The following is a 23,376-nucleotide window of genomic DNA, read 5'->3' as shown; positions in this document are numbered from 1 at the left end:
AATGATAAACTATTTTGTTTGCATCTTCATCTAGTGGGCAATAGCAGGGCAAACAAAATAGTTTACCCTTTAGCAGTTCCCGCAGGGAGCTTAGCTAAATGATAAACTATTTTGTTTGCATCTTCATCTAGTGGGCAATGGCAGGGCAAACAAAATAGTTTACCCTTTAGCGGTTTCTAGCTTTATCACCGCCTTTTCCGGAGGCAACTATTGAAAACAAAGTCACTGAAGTCTGACGCTCTGACAATGCATTCATTTCATAGTTATCTTATCTCTGCTGTCAAAAGGATTTGGTTTTAAGAACATTTAATGGATAGGCGTCGTGGCCAGGGGTGCCAAAGAACAATCGATCAGGTAACCGTCAGGTAAACGGTTCAGACTTTATCATCCAGTGGTCGCAGTAGTGTTGAATGCTTCTGAATTAATTCGAGAGGGAGGCATAATGCGGCATGATTCATGTCCAGTCGTCCACTTTAGAGCTTATTAAGGCTTTGAATCTGATTCTCCCCCTTGCCTTTGTCTCTCCTGCATCTGTCCCGATGAACACACTTATTTGAGTGGAATTGGAACTCAATCTTGATAGGTCAATGACGACTGGTGTTTATGCTATTCAAATTACTGGAAGCCACAATAGAAGTAATGAAAGATAGTTTCAGTGCTATCTATTTGGGGCTCCCCTGTATCCCTCCATATCTGCAGCCAAAGGCCTATTTTAACAGAAGGATAAACATTGCATCAGGAAGATTAAGAGTTTTAAGTTTGTGATTTCTGGACCAGAGTTTTATTGTTCTTATTTAACTTGTTGGTTCGTGCCAAAGTTCCCAAATCTGATCTATTTCTGCAAGGAGTTGCCATTGGCGGACAGTCGGGGACTGTGTCTTTGTCTCCTGCCATGTAGCATGGCAGTTGCTTCACAGAAAACCCCACATTTTCTCAATCATAGCTGCACATTTTCTCAATCCGTATATAAAATATCCGATTACTTAAAGCATCACTGGCGGAATCATATTTCAGGGTTGCCACTTTGACAACCAAATCCTCCTTATTATTATATATATATAGTCGGAATAATATATTATCATTTGCTTAGCTTATTTCTCTTCATTGCTGTTTTTGGGCTGCAACATTTCTTAATGCCGTTGATCCCACCCAGGATTCTAAAAGGCTAAAGTTCTAAAGAATTTGAAAGATTTGAGGACATATTTCAATTGTGTTTTTGAAGTACGAGAATGATGCTGCATATTTTAAAATGTGTTTATTGGATTTCGATTTCAATTGTTTACTGGTGCAGATTATGGAAAAGATCTTGTTCAATAATCATGCAAGGATTGCATTGCCTGAAGAGGGAGATTAAAAGCGTAGGAGAAAAACGGCTGCCTTTAGCTTCTCACACGTTGACCGAGTATCATTATTTTGTTTTGTTTTAGAGTTCTATACTTGTCTTTGTTACAGACTTGACAACGGTAGAATTTTTGAATTGATCAAATTAGTAGGCTTGCATTTGGAGACTTGGGATTTGATGCAAAACTTGATAAAAAAGGTTTTAAATTGTATATGCAAGAAATACATCTTCTCTGTTAAAGAGTCTTGGAGGGCAATAAGAGATGGTCCACAACTGCTTGATTTTCTGCTGGGTTCATTTGATTTATATCTGCTTGATTTTCTGCTGGGTTCATATGATTTATATTTGCTTGATTTTGGATGGGAGACATATGCCCTGCACAGATCCTATTCACATTCTTGACTAAGTTTTTGTAGGCGTTGATTGCAAGTGGGGTATTGGCGGTGCATGTGTTCTATAGATGGCTGCTTACCTTTATCTTCAAGTGGGCGTCTTCAAGTGGGGGTATTGACTATGGAGGCGAAGCTGGTGTTGGATCTTTCTCTTGGAATGTATTCACAAGAAGAAATTCTATCCAGAATTCTTGAAGCAGAGGAACATTCCAGAAAATTATTTTTCTAATTTTTTTTGTGTCAAAATATGAATTTTACCCCTAGCAAAATTGCAGCTGGACAATCAAAAAATAGAAATTACTATTTGAAAATTAATTAAAAAATAAAGTAATTTTTAAACTTTAGAAACTCACTAGTTCTGATTTAAAAAATTAAATGTGACCACCACGACTGATGAAAACATTCGTTCCCTGCCTATTTAGATAGGCAGGGACTAATAAACATTCACAAAAATATAGCTAGTCGCAAAGAAATTAAGAGGAAGAACATGAGAAGAATCAACACACTATTGAATAGAACACAACAGAATTGAAGAATCCAAATAGGAACAGTTGAAATCTATGCTCATGTCCTTGAGAGAGCAATCAGGGTCATTATTTCTAATGACGACTGAGACAATATTTGAACTTCAAAAGATGATAGCGTCTTCCTTACATTCATTTAACTGCCACGTTGCCACTACTAAATATAAGAGGAAGATTGAAAAAAAAAAAAAATCAACTTAAGATTATTTAGAGTTACACTCGAGAATTATACGAGTACAATGCCTTGTCTCTATTGCAATATGAGACATGCAGGCAGAAGATTTCGAACCACAAAAGAATCACAAAAGAAATGAAAGAATCACATCAGTAATGAATATGATCAATTTTGCTTCTTTCCACCCGCCAATATCCGGGAGATCTGCAAGCCTCTGCTGAAAGCTTGATTGAAGAGCAGGCGAGTCTGGAACTCAGAAACAAAGGGAAACCATGCAAGTACTGCAACAGGTAAGAAAATGACCAAACCCATCACATACTCATAGGCTCTTGCAAGGGACTTTACTGATTCCCAGTAACCAATCTTCACCACCACTGGTCTGCATGCCTGAGCAATCTGCACGGACAACAACCACCACAAGTTAGGTCTTACATTTCCTTTCTGCCACTGAAACCTTCATTATCTGTTGCATGTCAGTCCATGAGTTTAGTTACCTGAAGCAATGCCCACCCTGTTGGCATGAAGGCTAAAATACTGGCGAACAAATCCCCTACAGAGAGTTCAAGGAGAGAAAATAGTACTACAATGATTGCTATGGTTCCAAAGAAAAGGAGAAGTTTGAGTAATCTGAACATTAACTGAAAATCTGCACTGAACTTTTTTCGTCCCATGGACACCACCTGCAAAATAGATGATCCATAAGGAATGAACTAATGAAGAATGCATCACCCATTATCCTAATAACGAAAATATACTACACATAATATCGTTCTGTTCACCAGAATGTACATATACTCATGGGCACATACATACATAGATACACGTGTGTGTAATGTATGTATAACTATACATAATACATAGATACATACATATAGACACGTACATTCATATATTCATACATAAATACACATATATGGGCACATACATACATATATTATAGGGAGAAATTCTTATGATGATAAGAAAATGTTGCCCAAAAGCATACCTTTAAAATCAGCAGTACAACAACAATAACAAGCCACGATAGCCCATACACCTGGTGATAAAATGGACGTTCAATTTAGTGTTAAGAATCAGCACAAAGAAGTAAAAGAAAACTGAAAAGAGGAACAGGTAAGTGCTTACAATTATGTTTTTATTTCCGTTAGCTATTTTTAAATTGTACACCAAACCATATTGGTACAAAAAGAATCTTAAGGAAAGGAAAATCTCCAATATTCGCCCGAGAAACCCAGTACACCGAAGATGCTCCTGTTCCTCATCCCACCAAGATTCCCAACTTTTATTTGCAGGCACACCAATGCCACCCCAGCTGTTTATCCATTTGCTCCAATCTTCCCAATCATCAACAATCTTTTGCCATTCAAACCCTGATGGGTTAAACAAGAATGGAGCAAATAACCATGCAGCTACCAGGAACCACATGGAAATGTTTATAAAAATGTAAGCTAATGAGTCTTTTGTTGTGGTACCATAAATGTTATACACAAACAATAGCATCATCAGCTCCAGGCCTTTTGTAAAATGGCTTCTTGAATAAAGCCTGTAGTTTTCTGCAAATTTTTCATGTCGCACCACAAAGCCTCGTCCAGTGGCCCTGTACTTTGCACCACCGTGCAAAATTGTCCGCCCAAAGTAATGAGTTTTTGTTCCCAGAGAGAATGTGAAAAAGAAAGAGGCAAGCTGAAGTTGCATGATGATGAAATCACCAAATGCAGACCGGAAGCCTCGTTCTAAGCCAATCTCCATTATCATTGGTAAAGACATCAATATGCCTATCTGAACTAAAGACTGTGATGCAAGAGCTGCCTCAAGAGGATAATTCTCATTGACTTCTGCTTGTTTTATCAGTGATTTTTCCAACCCACTTAGTGCCAAGTACAGTCGCCCATATAGAAATGCATACACGGTGATCACAACCAACTGCATAATTCAGAGAAACTTGCTGTTATGTTAATGAAAGATTTAATTTTACTATAGAGTCTTACTGAATCAAACATCATTGTTCCTCTTCTACTTGTTAGTCAAGGGAAAGGAATATAGCAGCTAGAAACCACTCATGATTGTTAAATCCGAGAATTAGTAAGATTTACATACCATTGTGGCAGCTAGAAAATATTATCTCATTAATTCTGAGAATTAGGAAAATCTACTTACCATTGTACTGACATAATACCCAACAGTTGTGTAATAGCATGACAGCATCCGGAAGAAGTCAAACCGATGCCCTAGTCGGTAAATATCTCGACTTAATGCCTGCTCTCCATTGCCACAGGCTACCTTTGCTTCAAAGAGTGAGATTTGATTTAGTCCCACGTCTCGACCTTTTCCCACTTGAATGTATTCATGGTGAGTGACATTGCCTTGCCTTAGGGTGGAGTTGAAGCCTGATTAGACCAAACCTTACAATGAGTATGAAAAAAATCTTTATAATATAAGCAGAATGCCTATGAAACTATTTGCATTATAAGGCTCTACAGGCTAGGGAATTACCTGCAAAGATGTCCTCACTCAAGTTGATGACACGTGATGCCTTACTTATGCCTCCTCGTGTAATATGGAATATCCTATCAAAGACATCTGGATGGCCATAATGGAAGCGTACCCTGCATTAATATTGGGAAGTAATCAAGATATATGGTTGAACGAAATCTTATATGGAGACACATTGTGCAAACATGTAGAGAATCAATGGCAACAAGTAGGAAATCAGATTGGGTTTGATCACTAGAAACCATTCACCCAAATGTAAAGGGAATCGATATAATGCTAATAAGAGTTGTGACAAACACCAAAAGGAGGCGGTGTGTCAGAAACATGCACTGATAACTTCTCACTAACCAGCAATGTTGGATATTGTTCATCTCATAAATAAGAATCAGGGCAACTGTATCAAGAAACCTAATTCTCATTATCATGTATCTTTGTGCTGTAGGCACAAACCTGGTAATACCCTTAGAACATTAGAGGACAAAATATGAATTAATAGCAAATTGCTAGTCAATCTCCAGTCACATTTCATGGCACAGACCTTAAGCACAGAGGATGGAGTCAGCTGCCTTACACATTAAACCATATATTGAGCAGGCACCCTATGTTATGGCTACTGCATAGTACCAAATAAATGCAAACACTGGTGTCCAAAGAAAAGAAAACATATAGTTTTGTGTATGTAGTTATTTGCCTTCAACTTGAAATTACTAAAACTATAGCTCGGATTTTCAAAAGGATCTGAAATTTCTTTTTAATGATTAAATATTGGGACAAAACTGGACAAATCTGTCTTGCCCAAAAAATAGATGGACTATTACATTTCTTGCCAAAATTTGGTAAGGACACAAGTGTCAGTTCCTACTTTCTTTTTTCATGTATGATGAAATATTGGATTCTGTGATTACTAAGCTTGTACTAAAATGGTGGCATACTTATGTTAGGTTTAAGTTTCAATCCACTCTTGCAGTAAGATTGTTTGGTGTAACCTGGGAGTGTGGGACTCTATTATCTATGTGCAATCCAATCTTAGGCTAAGACCATTTGATGTATCCTCAAGATGAATTAAAATTGTATTTTCTAGGTCAGTCCATTATGCAAATAAGATCACTTGATGTAATCCATGAGTAGGATGACTGCGCAGCATGTTTACATCATTCTTAAGGTTGTACTATCTAGTTGTAATCTGCTGGTTTGCTAAAATTGTTTGGTCTAGCTAATTATATATCAAGACTATTTGTTATAGTGCATGGGAGGAGTGAGATTGTATTTTTGGTAGCTATCCCACTCTTCAGTCAAGACTCTAACATACCAAGGGTAGAGTAAGGTGCAATAAATTAATCAATAAATAGAGTACGACTATGCTGTATTTTGTAGTCTGGGAGAGGAGTATGATATGCTATTTTTCGTAATCTGGGAGAGTATGACTAATTAATTGGGCATATCCAAGTCTTGGAGTAAGATTGTAGTAGTGGATGAAATGCAATTGTGGAATGAGGCAGTGACAAAGCTGTTCAATCTATGAGTGAATTATGGTTGGCATATTGTGTGACACAGCGGGGGTTAAGATCAAAGGGCAAACAGGCTAATCCAATTTTTAGACCAAGGGTATGATAAGAGAAAAGCATAAAACTGTCTCACTTTTTGATTGTTTAAACTTTGGAACCATCAGACTATCATGGATTCGCAAGTCTTCTAGGCTGTGTTCTGTTATTTCAATTGTTAGCGAAGGTAGTGCAAGTTATTTAATGGTTATAAACAGTTCAACCCGATAGTAGAGACCCTACTGATAATTACTGGAATAGTTATAAACAAGGGGCTTTAATTGAAAAGTCATTATATCGCTGAAATTGTAATTACACATGAACTTTTAAAAAGGCATCAATTTTTTAACACTCGTGGAACCATTCTTGGTATGAATTGCTATTCTTATCTCAAACAGCCTATGTTAAGTTCAACGTGTCTATGTAGTGTATTATTCGGGTCTTGATATGAGATTATGCCTTGGATTCATCCTAGGTCTAGCTTAGGTACTCTAGGTTCCCTATTAACTAAACTAAACAGAACATTAAAGAAATTCAATTCATTTCAATGATGATTGATTAGAGTAACATGCAGCTAACACCAACAGTGGTGGAAACAACGATTACAAAGATTACATCACTCTTTATTAGGCAAATACATGAGGAAGAAATAAGTAAAATCTGAAAAGAAATCATCGCTATTAATAGGATGAAAACTAACCCACGATGAGAACTAACCCATCATGGATCTATAAATAACTTCTGAATTGAAGTCCAACACTAAAATAATCATGTCAAGAAACTCAAAAATATCAGTTAGTTTTCTACGTACTCATATTATTATGAAAACTATTACAAAGTAAAAGCATACCCCTCTATGCTCTAAATTAGATCCTTGAAAATTACAAATATGTTAGTATTCGATCTTAGGTCTAGTGTTACATCCCAATTTTTGACCTAATTTAAAATATAGCCGTTGTGGTTCACATGAATTCAGTTGACAGTTAAATTTGTTATAATCGTGTGAAATAGTAAAATGGTTAGTCGTTATAACTTCATGTGAAGATAATATGCTAGTTGATTATTTATCATGAATTCATGGAATTGAATAGGTGGTTAGCCATTATGATAATTTATGATTAAATAACTTGTTATAGTAATATGATTTAACTGCGGAGAATTTCCTTGTAGGAAGCACGTCGAAGGGGTGGAAGCATTGTTAGAAAAGAATTGGGTATAGGAGCATCACCATCACTGAAAAAATGGGCATGAATTGTGAATCACCATGATTGAGGACCTAGCGACTTGAACATCAGGATACAATCTATGGAACCACATGAGCTATTAAATAAACATTTTAAAACATAAAATAATTTGATTAAAAATATAATTCCTACCTGAAAGGATTTTAAATGATCTTTCACCATATTATTATAATATGTACTTATGTATGTACATATGGATATAAAATGAAGTGACATTATAATATTATTTTCTTATAATAAAATGATGCCACCTCACCAATATATTTACATGTACATAGATAAATATAAATCATAATAATTTTCGAATTATAACCTTCCAACTCTTTTTCCATCTCTTTATTTTTTTTTTTTTAAAAAACTGATTGAACACTTCGCATTTAATTGGTGCTCAAAGAGCCAAGATAACTTTTTAAGTTACGAAAGCCAAAGTCTTTTTAAAACCTTTTTATATCATGAGTCGGGAGTGACAAAAGATGCAAGAACACACATTCCCTATTTCCTTTTATTATCACATTTTTCCTTGCTTATTTCCGACTTCCTTCACAACCGATACTCTGCTATAAAACCATTGAATTTCTGCAAGACCATGGGAAGACCTTTTTCATCTCATAACAATGTCATTCTATTATAGTTTGTCGTATATGTTCTCTCCTTGCTGAGGATTTAAGAAATATTTGTACATTGTGGTTACGTCTACAAGAAGTTGAAGAAGAGCTGATTACCAATCATTTAGCAAGACTCCAGATAGTTCCGAGTTTATATCAGGTCATGCGATAATCATTCCCAATTAATGTTATTACAATTGTTTCAATTTCATAGCTGCAAGCTATAGATTATCCTCATTCATAACTAAATAACTCTACGGAGTTTCTTACCAATAAGCATAGTAAAGTGTCTATAACATGGAATCATAAGTTATTTTTGCCAACAAACATTGGAATCAGATGATAGTTATTTCTGCAATTATTCTTTTACAGAATAAAATCTTTTAAATCATAGATTGTGATAAGCTGGAAACATATAATATTCTTTTATCAGTTGAGGATCAACAACAAGAGCTAGTTGCTCTAAGATTCAAACACCTGGGACTCACCCGGCTGTATAGCCAAGGAAAAGGGTGAAGAGGTGAGAGAAAGGAACTTGCATTAATATGAAACAGAATCAGATGTGATATAACAATGTTTATTACTTCTAAAAGAAATCATTTAATAGCTCATGCATGATCATGTTTATTGTATTCTCCTGCTATCAAGTTGAGTGGTGTGATTAGATATTAGAATGCTTAGTGGATGACAAGGTGTTCCATGTCTATTTCAGGTAGGAGGGCCTTTCTCGTTAGAGACTGTGTGGGGTTAAGTTATGGTCCGAGGTTGGGTGGTTAAGCACCTGACAATGTTTCCCCTCTCCACAAGATGTTGGACATGCATCAGATAAAGATAAGTTATGCATTCAAACTTTTGTTGGAAATAGGTATTTTTTCTTTTATGATGTATATTCAAGTAGAAGGTACGATTAATTGAGTTGTATCATTGTTAAGTTATTTCTTTAAATGAAAACAACTCTTGTCGTCAATATAATTGGCAACCAATTAGATCAGTTGATCTTCTAACTGAATGTGGAATATATTTATTTGCAAGAGATAGAAATATCTAATGGATTGTTATTTCAGTCTTTCATTTATAAAAATAATGATTATGAGCATATCTTCTAATCTTATGTTATTGCCTCAGTTAAGCAATTGGAAGGAAAGGAATGATATAGTGGTATTTGATGCCCTAAATGATACGGTGGTATTTGAAGCCCTAAATGATATAGTGGTATCTATTGTCCTAAATGATCCAATGGTAATTGATGGCCTAATTGATACAACGGTATGTGATGCCCTAATTGATATAGTGGTATTTAATCACCATTTGATATTGATATAGTGGTAATTGTCATTTAATTTTGATATAGTGGTATTGGATGGTAATTATTATTTGATCCTAAGTGATATTTATGAACTAACTTGGGTGTTTGCAAAAGCATCCCTAGATTGATTTCGGTGTCGAATACCATGGTATGTAAATTTTAATTTTCATAGTAAATTTATTGATGGTGTTTTCAGATATTAGTTATGAGTTTTCTGTTTAAGTAATTGTAACTGTAAATCACATTCACATGAACATAACTGATATAACTGTCTTCCTATGAAAATGAAGTAATTTAGTTGTTAATTAAGATTCGGGAAAATTGGTTGTTACATCTAGCTTAGGTACTCTAGGCTCCCTAGGGATCTAGTTAGGATGCAAATCAATCTAACACAGTCATTTTTTCTATTTCAATAGCTTTTAGTGGCAATGGGTTCAGATGCAACCCCTCTCTTCCGAATTATATTTTGCTACTTTGAAAAGCTGTTTAAATACCATAAAATTTTGAAAACTTGTGGGGAATAAGATACTTTTTACCTTGGTGCTCCCAACATTATTGTAACTACTCCTAATGAACAAAACAACTTATTCTATTTGTTTCTTATCTGGCCTTGACATTCTACCTGGTTGATAATTGTTTGGAGTAGTGGTGGATAATTTTCTAAGATCATATATATGTTTATTTAATATTTAATAAATAAATACATTTATAGAATTATAAATACTAATAATTGATTTCTATTATATTTCTCACACATAAATTATTTAGTTATTTAATATATTTATATATTGTACAAGTGAACCCATAACAATATTGAGCTTTGGGAGGGGATTTCTGCTTTGTCAAAATTGAACTTCAAACCTATAAGAATCATATAATCATAGTCTATCAAGTTCTTGAAATGTTTTTCTGGGTTTGACTATGGCTTTTTGCGTCCAACATCTTGGATCACATGTTTAGATTTTCTCCCTTGGTGTTTTCTTGGTTGGTGTTTAGATTGTCTTATGATCCTTGCTTCTATTTAGGCACTTGGGTCTGCTAAATCTTTTCACTTCTTTGTTCCCATACTTTCATTCCCTAATGATGGATCAAAGAGTATGATCTGAGATGTTGGAGACAAAAAATCTAGAGTCAAATATAGAAAAATATTTCAAGACCTTGAAGGTCCTATATTCAAGCCAACAACTTATCAAACAACAAATGATTTACTGATTGTTAACATTTGTTTCCATTGCCAGCAATAACTATTCATGGCAACACGAAAAGATGAATTTGTAGGAGTGAATGGGGCAACCAGTACAAGAACTAGTTGATATGTAAAAGACAGGGGAGATCAACTCACTCAAAACCCTAGGTATTTGTGAGAAGTTTTGGTTAGAGAGCATGCCAAGGATTTGTTAGTTAGGAACAAAGTACTTAAGTGTCCATTTGACGTAAATCATAAACAAAGAGGTTGATTATCAATTCGATAGTTTGCCTAGATTATGAAGTGAAGACTAATGTTGTACTCTAGGAGTCTATAGTATCTATTAGACTAATTGAGCTAGGAAGGGAAGAAGGTAATGAGATGAAACCAAATATAGGAATCCATCAAAACAATTTTATGGTGGTACCACAAGTTGCAAAGAGTAGGCCAAAGTCCCAACTATAAACAAATAAATTTACAAGTTCAGTTTACTTCAAGAAATAGTTTATTGCTCACAAAATAATAATGTGTTGAAGTTGTTGGGCTACTTTCTATTGTTGAGGAAGGAGGTTTAGACATTGCCAGTCAAATTAGTTTAGATGTTGTTGTAGAAGAGTTTACTAAGTGGGGAGTTTATGGAGCCCCCTCAACTTTAGGTGTGTGTGTGTAGCTTAAAGAATCTCTCATTGAAGAAATAAGTGGTGAAGAATACACAAGCAATTCTTGAGGTATCAAAAAATGCGATTGGAAGACACCAAGCTAAGAATAACAAGGCAAAAAGGTAGACAACAATAAGGGGAGCTTGAAGGACACCAAAGTAGAACAAAAATCATTAAGACAACAGGAAGGTTGGAAAATTTAGTCACGCTAGAAAAAGGTAGAAGAGAAAATGAATTTCTTGATCAAACCTTCTTGAGGAGAATCTTACCAATGCAATTACATGGAAAAAGACAACAGGTGATGAATATTCCACTAGCCAATCGAAATTTAAGAGGAAAAAATTGTCAAGATTCACTATTGATGTGTCAAAATATCCAATTTACCATTGCAAAATATTCAATAACTATTTGGCTGTTTATTAGGTTAATTGATGAATGTCTTTGTTGTGATCATTCCTAGTCACGCTTGGGGGAGTTTCATTTGCTTTTTTCACTCTTATATATGTAATCATGTAACATCAACAATTTTTTTGTTGAAAGCTATAATACATACGAAGGATAGTATTAAATTGTATGAGCATACGACCATAGGATCAAGTAATTATTGGGTGAACTAGAAAAAATACATGTTGATGGATTGAAGAAATGATGGTTCAATGATGGTTGGATACTTTTGTTGTGAAGGAAGATTATGGGAATGCCATCTTCATGTATGACTATATATATGATTGTGAGATGGACATTGAAAATAATGTCCTTAGAATTTCAATGAAAAAACAAAGATAATAATATTGTTGTTGAAGTCTACAATACCTAGCACAAAAAAACATAAAAATATTTGATCATACAATTCTAGGACCAAATAGTTGTTGGGGGAATTAAAAAAAGACATGTTGATTGAAGAAATGATGGTTCATTGAGTGATTGATACCCTAATTGTGAAGGAAGATGAAGGTAGTACCACCTTCATCTAGGATGATGTTGATGGTCATTGAAAGTAAATAAATGTCTTCTCACTCTATATGAAGAAGAAAAGATGATAATGATTCAGGTGCAAGTCACAATAGTAAACCAAAATTAATTCAAAACCCACAAAGAGATAAGCTCAAAATGATGAATTCAAAAAAGATATTAATAAAGGTTTCGAAGATCTGCGATGTAAAGAGTGCAAGATTTCAACCCAAAGATATCATGAGATTTTCCAAATAATTTTGCACTCTATCTAAGGATTGCGTATACAACTTGAGAAACAAAGTATCGAAATACATTTCACCCTAGTAGAGTAGCCAAATCCCCCATCATGCATCTTAAAAAATATAACAATAAAGTACATATTTTAGCATCTATTGCAACTGAATAAAGAATAATTAGAAATTTCAAATTAATAATTGTGGAGGTGGTCAGAATAGCATTAAATATGTATTGGATATCCCATGTTCAACCTATTGTACAATGTTGACAGCACATTGTTGTGTCACTTTGCACGAAAATCTCACATAAATTAATGTAATATGAGATTTCTCTGTAAATGGTGTAGATGAGGAGATTATGATGATACTAGTTGCCACTAGCAAATCAAGCATAAACATCAAAATGATTGATGTAGCCAAAGACGAGGAAGGGTTGTTCACACAAACCTAAGAAAAGAAGGTTGCTCATGTATAGCAAAATATAGGTTTTTCTGAGCAAGAGTTTACATAACTCTGACAATGATGCTCCAAACTGCTATAATAGCCATAGTGGGACATGCCATTTAATTCAAATACATGGACAGTGCCAAGTCCATAATTGGCTGTATCTGTTTTTACCAGTCTTCAGTTCAATAATCACTGGGGTAATGAAATCTCCAATAACAGATAAGGGAATGAGATTTGGCAAAGCAATGATTCTTTCAATGACATCTAAAGTATATTGCAGTTGCACCACTGGCTACAACCCTAATCTAATCAATGCGCCAGACATTTTCACCACAACTTTATGCATAATGTCGATGGAGATAGTGAATATAATAAATAGCCCCTTTCAATTACTAAAAGGTACTCAAGTCTATGGTATAGAAATCTGAATATTTGATTAAACATATGAGCCAGTGTATGTAAAAAGGGATGTCTAAAAGGTATCTTATAATCAAGAAAAGATGAAGTGAGGAACATGTATGATTTGGTTTGTGGTATTGAAATCAAAATATTAGATAAAACATATGCACCATAATCTGTAACCACTGATGTCTAGAAAATATCTTATAGTAACACAAAAATGGAGTGATATTTCTTACTTCAAAGGGTTAGCAAGAACTCGCTGACCAATCGTAACAAAACTTGTTTCTTGATTAGACATAAACCAAGCCAATGAGGATACACTGCACATCAACAAATCAATAATCTTTTAAATATCTATATTCAATAAAGCATTTTAAAGTGCAGTAGTTGACTTGAAATATAGATGTCTATTTGTGCATGCCTTAACATGTTACCTTCCAGTGAAAATGTGTTCACGGACACCTAAAATTGTTGGAGGGTGTACACCATGGTCTTCATGGAATTCTTCCAGTAAATTACGCATCTTAAGAGCTTCTTCCAAATAATTATCCTTTAAGAGAACAAATCCATGTAGCCATCAAGAAAATACGTATCAATATTCTTAGTAATTTAATCCACTAGGTTGTTTAACATGTTTACTGTATAATAACTACCTGATTCATGTCAATAGTCTGCAGCGCTTCCCCACGTGTAAAAATAATGGCATGATTTTGATTTTCTGGTTTCCCCTCTCCTAGTTTTGTTGGTCCTGGGAGTTTAATGCGGTATATTTCCTGTAATTTGAAGATTGTGTAAATATCATTAAATAGGAAAAAAGTGGACATTTGCAAGCAATATCTAGAATATCTCCAGCTATATATAAGCCAGTTATGATATAATAGGCAATACCTGATCACGATTATTGACTGCTTTAACCAATACTGAATAGTACACTTTTTTGACACTGTTCTTGTCCCTCTCTTCAACCTCATCGATATATGCAACGCGCAAGGAAGGATTGCTGCACAGAAGAACACATAGTTATTATTGTTCAAGCTAAAAAAGAAGAAGTAAGTTTTCAGAATTAAATATTTTAAATACAAATTTTATAAATCTGCGTACACAGGTAAGCCATGTAGAAGCATCTTACATACTTGACCATTAAGTTTAAAATATCTGTAGCTCGGCGATCCCCATTTTGCTTTTGGATACCATAGTTTTGGCAGGTAGCAACATAAGTGAATTTCATGTCAGCTATAGCTTCTAGTTGAGCACATAATGACCTCTGGCTCTTTGGATCATCATCAGTTGGAAAAGCAGCTGATCTGTAACCTTCTAGAATCTCTGCAAAGATTACCTTTAAAAATTTAATAAACACAGAGTAAATATGTGCAACTACAAACCATGCAAATTTTGGGTAGTATATTGAAACAAGAGGTTAGCATTTGTACCACTTTCCGAAGCCAAATCAAGATATGCTTGTAGCTTCAGTGCTCTTTTATAATACATCATGCCACGGACTGCAGAAATTCATCCAAGTGTTGGTAATGTAATATCAAACTGAAACTATAATGAATAAGGAACTGCAGAACTTAGTGCATACTATTTACCAGTTCTAGACAGCGTTTGACCTCTTTGTGAAGCCCAATGACGAAGCTGAAGAACATTCTCTTCACTTGCCCATACTTCGCTTTCCCTTTTACAATTTAAGCGCTCCATAAAGTTACTCCATTCATCTGCTTAAAAACGATAAGCTTAAATTTGCACCAGATATTTTCTAGCTTTGCAAACTGATACTGGAACATGCCAAAATATGAACCAAACCTGGAAAGATCTTTTGCAGGTAAAAGACTATTGAGACTCCATCCTCATTTTCAAGTTCAAGATCGCGTTTTGAATAAATAGTCTCTTCACTATAATATGGAGTAAGAATGCTGTCCAAAATCGCCAAAATTAAACATAACATCAGTTAATATTGTCAAGATCAATATGTTTTGCCAAAACATATCGGTTGGTTCAATGTGATGCATTCCAACTTCAATTTTAAGTAAACAATTTGTTTTGATGTATCATGAGTTGCACGAAGATGACTAGACTATTAATCCTGATTGGAAATTTTGAGAAACAATAAAGAAAGAGGATATGAACACAGTTGTTTCTACATGTATTTATCATAAAATCATGTGTTTATTTGCTTACATGTTTGTATATGCTTATAGAGAAATTGGTGTTTGATATTCTGCAAAAAAATACCATCTTCTGCAGTTAAACAATTAAACGCTTTTAAATTAGTCTACAGTGCACATCCTTCAGCGAGCATGGGCTAGATTAAATTTATTATTTCTGGATGTTGTCAATGTCCATGGATGGACTTGTTGGTAAAGCTATTTTAATTGCTAAATGACTAAAGTCTGCTGATAATTACTATTGATGTTGAGACCTCCATACATCACTACTATCACTTGTACATGATTTACATCATCTCTTTTTTGGAGAGGAGCTTTGTTGCACATAATTTTCTCCTTTGCTCTGTTTGCAAGAGATTAGTTATGCATGTGTACCTAACATGGCTTTGGTGTTAGGACTCTTACTGCATTTATATTTGCATATTGCATAATAATTTCACCCCCCAAGTTACATTGAAGGGAGGATGCTAGTGTGAATGAGATTTTTTTAAAAATTTAATTATTAGTGGGAACCAAGGTTGCACCAAGATAGGGGTACCTGGATAGAGGAACCAGCATGGTAGTATTTCAAAATCGGATGGGGTTACTTAGAGATGCCAAGTTGAATCCTTTTCTATTTTATGTAATTATATATATAAGAAAATGAATATAGATTAGATATATGAGATTATGCATATGGCACTCTCACAAAAATAAAGAAATAAAATGTACATCTGAGGAAAATTCCAGACTCTCAAAGATCAAATATTTAGTTTTAGTCACATAGACTATTTTATATTTGCTTCAAAAATTTATCATTTCATAATGAGCATTTATGTTTATATCAAGGGTAGTTTTCATGCCTCAACACACCTTGTCTATATGATCAAGTTGTGTAATGTCCCCAATTTTTATAAAGTTACTTTAACTAAGTGGTCCTAAAATTTAAATAATATCATTAGAACTTATTTAATTATTTAATTTTGCATTGCATGGAGGATAGATTTGAATATCTTAGGGCAAGTGTAAGAATTTAGAAGCCAATTATGAGGTATTTTAATCTTATTTATATCAGATCTTTACATCAAAATTTGTTATAAAGGATTAGGATATCATTGAAGACCATAGAAGGCGTTGCCCTAATGTCTTAATGTCGCAGATGCATATTTTCTCATTTGTAACTAGTGTTATATGTTTCAAAAAAATACAAAAACATTTGCATCTTCATTGTTCGACGTTTTGGAGTTCTTTGCAAGCATATTTATTAATGTTTGACATTTAGAAAGTGTTGAAAACAATTGATTAATTGTGTATTGGCTTTGATGTTACACAAAATGTCATATCATTGCCAGTCAGTGTATGCTATGCTCACTTGGGCATTTGAAGATAATTTTCTGTGTTTGTCGAGCATTTTAGAGTTTGCCAAGTTCAGAAAACAGTTTCTACTAAGTTCACTTGGGCATCAAAGAGAAGTTTGCAGAAGTTGAGTGTTAACTGAGCTCACTCGGTTAATGAAAAAAATGTTAGATGGACCAATGTTAATCGAGCTCATTGGGTTACCAAAGTAACTTTTTGTATATGCAGTGTTAACCGAGTTCACTTGATTAACACAGAAAAATCGTTTTGAGTGAAAGTTCATGTTTTATTGCTCAAGTAGAAGAAAATTGGTTATGGCACTAAAGATTATGTCATGTGAACTTTGATAGTCTAATCAAGATAAGCAAGAAGAAAAGAGTAAGAGGTATTCCTAGTTTGAGGAAACTTGATATGGACCTATGCAAAAATTGTCAAATTAGTAAAATGAGAAAGACAAATTTCAAAAGCAAGGACTATCATTCTGAAGAAGTCTTGGAGCTAATTCATACAAACTTATGTGGACCTATTGGTATCGAGAGTTACACTGGAGATAAGTACTTTATTTTATTTTTTGATGATTATTCTAGAATATGACTATAATGTATCTAAAAGAAAACTCTGAAGCATTTCAAAAATTTAAGTGGTATCTGGAAAGAGTAGAAAAAGAAACTGGAAAGTAGCTAAAATGTTTGAGATTAGATAGAGGTGGTGAATTCATTTCAAATGAGTTCAATGAATTCTACGTTGAAAGAGGAATTAAGAGACAAGTATCAGCCCCTGGTACACCACAACAAAATGGAATAACTGAAAGAAGGAACAAATCCATCATGGATTGTGCAAGAACTTTGATGATAGAAAAAAATGTTGTAATCAAATACTGGGAGGAAGCAATCGGTACTGCAATTCATACCTTGAATAGAGTACAGTTGAAGAAAGACTCAAATCAAACTCATTATGAATTATGGTATGGCTACAAACCTAATGTAAGTTACTTGAAAGTATTTGGTAGCAAATGTTATATCTTAAAGGAATCTAGGAAAGGTAAATTTAATGCCAAAGGTGATGAAGGCATATTCTTAGGATACTCTTGCAAAAGTAAAGCATACAAATGTTTGAATTTATTCACTCATAAAATCATATAAAGTGCACATGTGAGAATTGACGAGTTTGCTAAAAAGAGTGAAAAGGAAAGCAACAAAGAACCTAAGGATTACAGAAAGTTTGTTTACTCTGAAACTGATACATTGCCAAATCTATTTGGAAGTCAAGAGGCCTCACCTCTTGAGTCTCTAAAATCTCCAAAAGCTATCGAGTTGCAACCAGTGCAACCTGAGTCACAGTCTGAAGGACCCAAGTCACAATCAAAAGCTACCGAGCTATTGCTAGGGAAAATCGAGTCTGGTGGACCCGAGTCACAGACAATGGGACCCGAGCTTGATGTAGAAGATCATGAAGAGGTTAGTGGAACAAATTCCAAATCCAAAGTACTTGTGTTAGCAAGATATGTCAAAAGGCATCATGCACCTAATCAGATCATTGGAGACAAATCAGATGGAATAATGACAAGAAACAAATTGAAAGTTACATGTTTGCTTGCTGAATTTGAACCTAGAAATGTAAAGATGTTTTGGATAATGAAAGTTAGATTAAAGCTATGAATAAAAAAATTGAACAGATAGAGAGGAATAAAACTTGGACTCTTGTTCCTAGACCCAAGGATAAAAATATAATTGACACAAAATGGGTTTTCAAAAATAAGCTAAATGAAGATAGAGAAGTTTCCAGAAACAAAACAAGGTTAGTGTGTAAAGGTTATCCTCAAGAAGAAGGTATTGACTATAGTGAAATTTTTGCTCCTATTGCAAGATTAGAAAGTGTTAGAACCTTATTAGCATATGTAGCACATAAAGGATTTAAAGTTTATCAAATGGATGTAAAATTTGCATTTTTGAGGAGGACATTTTATAGGACAAACTGAAGGTTTTGTGGATCCTACCAAAAAGGATATGGTCTGTAAACTACACAAAGCATTGTATGGTCTCAAGAAAGTTCCCGAAACATGGTATGAAAGACTTTATAACTACTTGATATAGATTGGTTTTCAAAGAACAAATGATAACAACAATCTGTATATCAAAGAAGAACCAAATAAGAAGATTGTATTGACAAAAATCTTTGTAGATGACACTTTATTTACAGGCAAAGAAACGTGAATCGGAATCGGCAAGGCCGAATCGAATCGTGAATCGGCAATGAATCGGCGATGAATCGGCAAATTTGAAAAACCCCTTTAAATTTAAAGATTTTAACAATTTAAAACTTATTTCATGCACCCTTTATTGAATATAACTTAAGCACACTATAACATCATCAAATAGAAGTTAAAACTTAACATACATAAACATGGAACATAAAATCCATCACATACGTAACTATGTTATCTAAAATGTAAATTGTAGGCTAGCTGAAGTAAATAGAAATCAAATGATCATAATGATTTAAATCATAGAATGTATGTAAGATGATCCATAAGACATCAAATCATAAATGTATGTAAGAATCTAAGATGAAGATCCATGAAAGTTTGAAACATATGTCTATCAATGATTCAGTATCAATATCTATAAACAAAATATAAAAACAAGGCTCCAGCTCAAGCCTCAGGCTCATAGTCATCATCATCCTCAACATCATCCTCAAGCTCGACTACAGCCTCAGCCTCAGCCTCTGAGTATCCGGTCTGCCTAGTAGCAAGGCGTCTAATGTAGGTCCTAGAGGACTGTCGAGCCATATCTCCCGCATATAAGACGGGCTCACGAACGTCGCTAGGGCCTGTGTCTGTGCGTGCACGTGTGCGTCTACCAATGCCTGAAGAACGTGCTCTAGCTGCCTCAGCCTCTATATCCACCTGGTCAATCCACGCACGGTCTTCCTCAGTGAAGACTGGATCTACAACCTCTGTGAGCCACTCTGATTTTGGATCAATCTCCTCCAGAATGATCGGAGATGAGTCAGTGCTCAAAATTTGTCTGATCCTAAGACGGAGGTTGTAATGAACGAAGACAAGATCATTCAACCTCTGCACTGTCAACCTGTTTCTCCTCTTCGAGTGGATGTGCTCGAACATGGACCAACTGCGCTCACATCCAGAAGCCCTGCTTGGCTGACTCAGAATACGAATGACAATTTTTTGAAGTTTTGGGGTTGTGGCCCCAAACATTTGCCACCATCTATCTGAAATAAGGGAAAATAAAAATAATTAGTCTCATTTACAAATTACAAATTACAAGTTAACTCTAAAATTACATAAACATTGAATATATTATTTAATTTTTACCTGGCTGTATTGTTTCCTGAGCATCTATGGCTACCCTGCTAGAGAAAAGTGGCCCTTCTTTATTATTGAACTTATCAAGCTCAATAATTGCAGCACTGCTATACTCATCAGTACTCAACCTCTGGATCATTGTATATAATCTGGTGAGAACCTCCTCATCCGCCTTGAAGTCAGGACGGAAACGAAATGCCGAATTCAAAAAGTAAGCTGCTGCATGGATGGGTCTGTGGAGCTGATTCTGCCATCTCCTATCAATGATGTCCCAAATAGGGGCATACTTCTCCTGCACTCCTGCATACTGAGCTCTAATGGCCTCCTTGGCCCTATCCATGCCCTCATATATGTAGCCCATAGAGGGCTTCTCCCCATCAGCAGTTCGTAGGAGAGATACAAGGGGCTCAGTGGCCTACATATAAAGTAAAACAAAAATTTGAGTCAAAACTTAAACATAGAATAATTCAATAATATAACTTAAGGTAAAACTAAATCATTAAACAATTAGCATAGTAAACTGTAAAATATTAAATGTTAAATTGCAATAAAATTACCTTAAGGATTTCTCTAGCAGGTTTCCAAAAACCATCATCATTAAATATGCAATCCATCACATCTATCCCTGCAGTGGTCGTAGCATAGGAAGATGAAATCCACTCCCGCCCAACAAACATGCTCCTCAAATCATCCCTTGATGTCAACAAGGATTGCAAGGTGATGAAATTCGAGGCAAACCTCGTGATCCCTGGACGAGCTAACTCTTTGTCTCCTGTGTACTTCCTCATTGTGCTAAGGACAAATGAATGATTATAAATAAACTTGCATATGTTTTTTGCCCTTTCCACACATGACTTGACCCACTCAAGTTTGCCAATTTCCTCCAACATGAGGTCAAGGCAGTGTGCTGCACAAGGGGACCAAAATATGGTGGGGTTCCTCTCCATCAAAAGTTTGCCTACAACAATTTTAAGATAATTAGAAATTCAAATTTCAAACATGTTAGAACTTAGGAAACTTAGAAATTCTAAGTTAGAATTAGAAAAAGTTCAAAATTCAAATAAATTTATTTTCAAAACTTAAAAAGTTAAAAGTTTACCTGCAACAACATAACTTGCTGCATTATCCGTCACCACTTGCACCACATGTTGTTCCCCCACCTTTGCTATAACTTCCTCAATAACCTCACATAAGTATGTGGCGTTTTTTACATGAGCAGAAGCATCAATGGATTTGAGGAACATGGTATATCTTACAAGTAACAAAACAACGAATTATAATTACTATTAGCAATCAACAAATCAAAATTTGAAATAGTCAATCACGATTCAAAATTATGTATGTAGGAAAGTAGAATGATCAATCACCTCCACAGGATACAAGAAAATTGAGAAGTGTTCTTCCCCTCCTATCTGTCCAACCATCAGTCATGATGGTGCAACCCTTTTCGATCCACTCCTTTTGGTTGTTTTCAAGCTCATGCCTCATATCCTCAACCATTTCCTCTAGAAGGTATCCACTCAACTCAGCCTCAGTTGGGCTTTAAACCCTGGACCACAAATGGTAACTGCATCTATCATGTTCTGCCAATAAGGAGTCCTGTCACAAATAGATAATGATATTGATTAGAAATTTAGATGTCAAAAACTAAAATCATAAAACAAGTAGATATAATTAAAGTTTTACTTTTACTTTTAACTTTAACTTTGAAGATAACAAAGAAAAAAGAATCAATTACCTGGCTGCAATAAATGGAATGTTGCAAAAATACCAGAATTTGCAAATCTCTTTTCTGGCAGCATCATGAATCTCCTTGTTCAAACCCATGCCCTCAAGCGTGGGTTGGGAGCCAGGAGTAGTGCGGGGCACAAAGTAACTATCCATTCTGTTTTTTCGCACTCTAGGCCGCAATAGGTTGGTGTTGGACTCTGTCTCAGTATGAGACCGACTAACACTAACACTCACATGAGCACTAGCACTAGGATGAAAAGGAGGCCTAGAAGAACCCTCTCCAACACAACCTACGGATGCGGAAGCTGATGCAGATGCACTTGTAGATGTAGATGCGGTTGCAGATGTGGGAGCACGGGAGCCAATACCTCTTAACCCTTTAAGTTGCATTTTCTTAGTCAACTTGTCTTGTTCAATTTTTTCTAATGCCACTAAACAAGTGCGTTTTGCCTCAGCGGTTTGATGAGTGCAAACTGTGACATCATGGCCAGGTATGTCAGCAATGTGGTATTTCAATCTATAGATACCTCCCGAATTTATTTTTTCTTTGCAAAATTTACATTTTGTTTGATATTTGGTTCTCCTAGGAAACTCTTCATTATATTTCCAACATTCATCTTTTTTACCCATTGTGAAAATTGGAAAATGAAAGCAAAGGGCTGCTGCAATAAAAAAATTCATGTAGAAAATCAAAGTTTGCAACTAATAAACAAAAACTACAAAAAAACAAACCCTAGTTTGCAATTTAGTAAAAATAAAAAACATTCAAGATTTGCAAATGAACACTAAAAAAATTTAACAAAAAATGCATACTACACTAACATGCAAAAAAAAAATCAACACTTACCTCTTGCAAATGAGTTGAGGAGTGTTGATATTGACTCCTTAATGCTCCCAATGCAATTTATGGCCTCCCCAGATGGACTTCTGATCTCTTTAGGAAACCTATGGATTCTCTTTTCTCTTCTTCTCTCTCACTCTTCCTCTCTTCTACTCATACTAAGCAAATAGAAGGCTCTTTAGGGTTATAACAAAGAGGAAAGTCAACTTAGAAAGCAAATAAAACATGTGTTTTTTTTTTTAAATTGAACTTTCTATCCTTGCTGCCGCGGCCGATTTCTGGAGATTCACGATGGCGATTTTGGCGATTTTTGCCATGAATCGCCGATTTTGGCGATTCACAGGAAAAAATCGCCACCAGTGATTTTCGATTCCAAAAAAATCGGGAGCCATGAATCTTATTGCGATTTCGGCGATTTCATGGCGATTTTTGGAACTATGTTTACAGGAAATGATGACTTATGCAAGGCA

At 35.0% G+C, this 23,376-nt stretch overlaps 2 protein-coding genes, 1 long non-coding RNA gene and 1 other non-coding gene across 4 annotated transcripts in view; 1 reads left to right on the top strand and 3 right to left on the bottom strand.

The window, feature by feature from the left end:
* The first annotated feature begins 233 nt into the window (after nucleotides 1–233).
* On the top strand, nucleotides 234–1,626 carry LOC149533723 (uncharacterized). Its single transcript, XR_016357222.1, has 2 exons — nucleotides 234–365; nucleotides 1,292–1,626. It is a non-coding gene; the product is annotated as an uncharacterized LOC149533723 (long non-coding RNA).
* Nucleotides 1,627–2,242: 616 nt separating this feature from the next.
* CALS5 (callose synthase 5) overlaps nucleotides 2,243–23,376 on the bottom strand; it is a 52,099-nt gene continuing 30,965 nt past the window's right edge. Inside the window, exons 30-43 of the mRNA XM_089805248.1 lie at nucleotides 15,310–15,419; nucleotides 15,096–15,221; nucleotides 14,937–15,005; nucleotides 14,640–14,829; nucleotides 14,395–14,506; nucleotides 14,160–14,279; nucleotides 13,941–14,056; nucleotides 13,743–13,826; nucleotides 4,927–5,039; nucleotides 4,591–4,820; nucleotides 3,559–4,356; nucleotides 3,419–3,469; nucleotides 2,928–3,113; nucleotides 2,243–2,829 (exon numbers count right to left, since the gene is read on the bottom strand). Coding sequence (XP_089661374.1) covers nucleotides 2,599–2,829; nucleotides 2,928–3,113; nucleotides 3,419–3,469; nucleotides 3,559–4,356; nucleotides 4,591–4,820; nucleotides 4,927–5,039; nucleotides 13,743–13,826; nucleotides 13,941–14,056; nucleotides 14,160–14,279; nucleotides 14,395–14,506; nucleotides 14,640–14,829; nucleotides 14,937–15,005; nucleotides 15,096–15,221; nucleotides 15,310–15,419 — 2,536 coding nt within the window. The 3' untranslated portion in view covers nucleotides 2,243–2,598. The remainder of the gene's footprint in view (nucleotides 2,830–2,927; nucleotides 3,114–3,418; nucleotides 3,470–3,558; nucleotides 4,357–4,590; nucleotides 4,821–4,926; nucleotides 5,040–13,742; nucleotides 13,827–13,940; nucleotides 14,057–14,159; nucleotides 14,280–14,394; nucleotides 14,507–14,639; nucleotides 14,830–14,936; nucleotides 15,006–15,095; nucleotides 15,222–15,309; nucleotides 15,420–23,376) is intronic.
* Nucleotides 14,928–15,008, bottom strand: LOC149533722 (small nucleolar RNA J33). The gene has a single exon (XR_016358230.1). It is a non-coding gene; the product is annotated as a small nucleolar RNA J33 (small nucleolar RNA).
* LOC149533721 (uncharacterized) lies at nucleotides 19,501–21,933 on the bottom strand. Its single transcript, XM_089804459.1, has 5 exons — nucleotides 21,702–21,933; nucleotides 21,434–21,585; nucleotides 20,892–21,292; nucleotides 20,344–20,749; nucleotides 19,501–20,240 (listed from the first exon to the last, which is right to left on the bottom strand). Exons 2-5 carry the CDS (start codon nucleotides 21,576–21,578, stop codon nucleotides 19,660–19,662), a joined length of 1,533 nt encoding a protein of 510 aa, XP_089660585.1. The 5' UTR covers nucleotides 21,579–21,585; nucleotides 21,702–21,933; the 3' UTR covers nucleotides 19,501–19,659.

The sequence above is a fragment of the Cupressus sempervirens genome, chromosome 10 (assembly GCF_028749045.1).
Source record: "Cupressus sempervirens isolate cs-2001-9-10 chromosome 10, ASM2874904v1, whole genome shotgun sequence".
Lineage (NCBI taxonomy): Eukaryota > Viridiplantae > Streptophyta > Pinopsida > Cupressales > Cupressaceae > Cupressus > Cupressus sempervirens.
The sequence above is the reverse complement of the archived record's forward strand: the minus strand, read 5'-3'. Positions and strand labels throughout refer to the sequence as shown.

Excerpts from the sequence above, each read along its gene's own strand:
- LOC149533721 (XM_089804459.1), bottom strand. The coding sequence starts at position 21,578 with ATGTTCCTCAAATCCATTGATGCTTCTGCTCATGTAAAAAACGCCACA. Across the intron at positions 21,293-21,433 it reads AGCAAGTTATGTTGTTGCAG|GCAAACTTTTGATGGAGAGG; the intron begins GTAAACTTTTAA and ends AAATTGTTGTAG. Across the intron at positions 20,750-20,891 it reads CTGCTAGAGAAATCCTTAAG|GCCACTGAGCCCCTTGTATC; the intron begins GTAATTTTATTG and ends CTTTATATGTAG.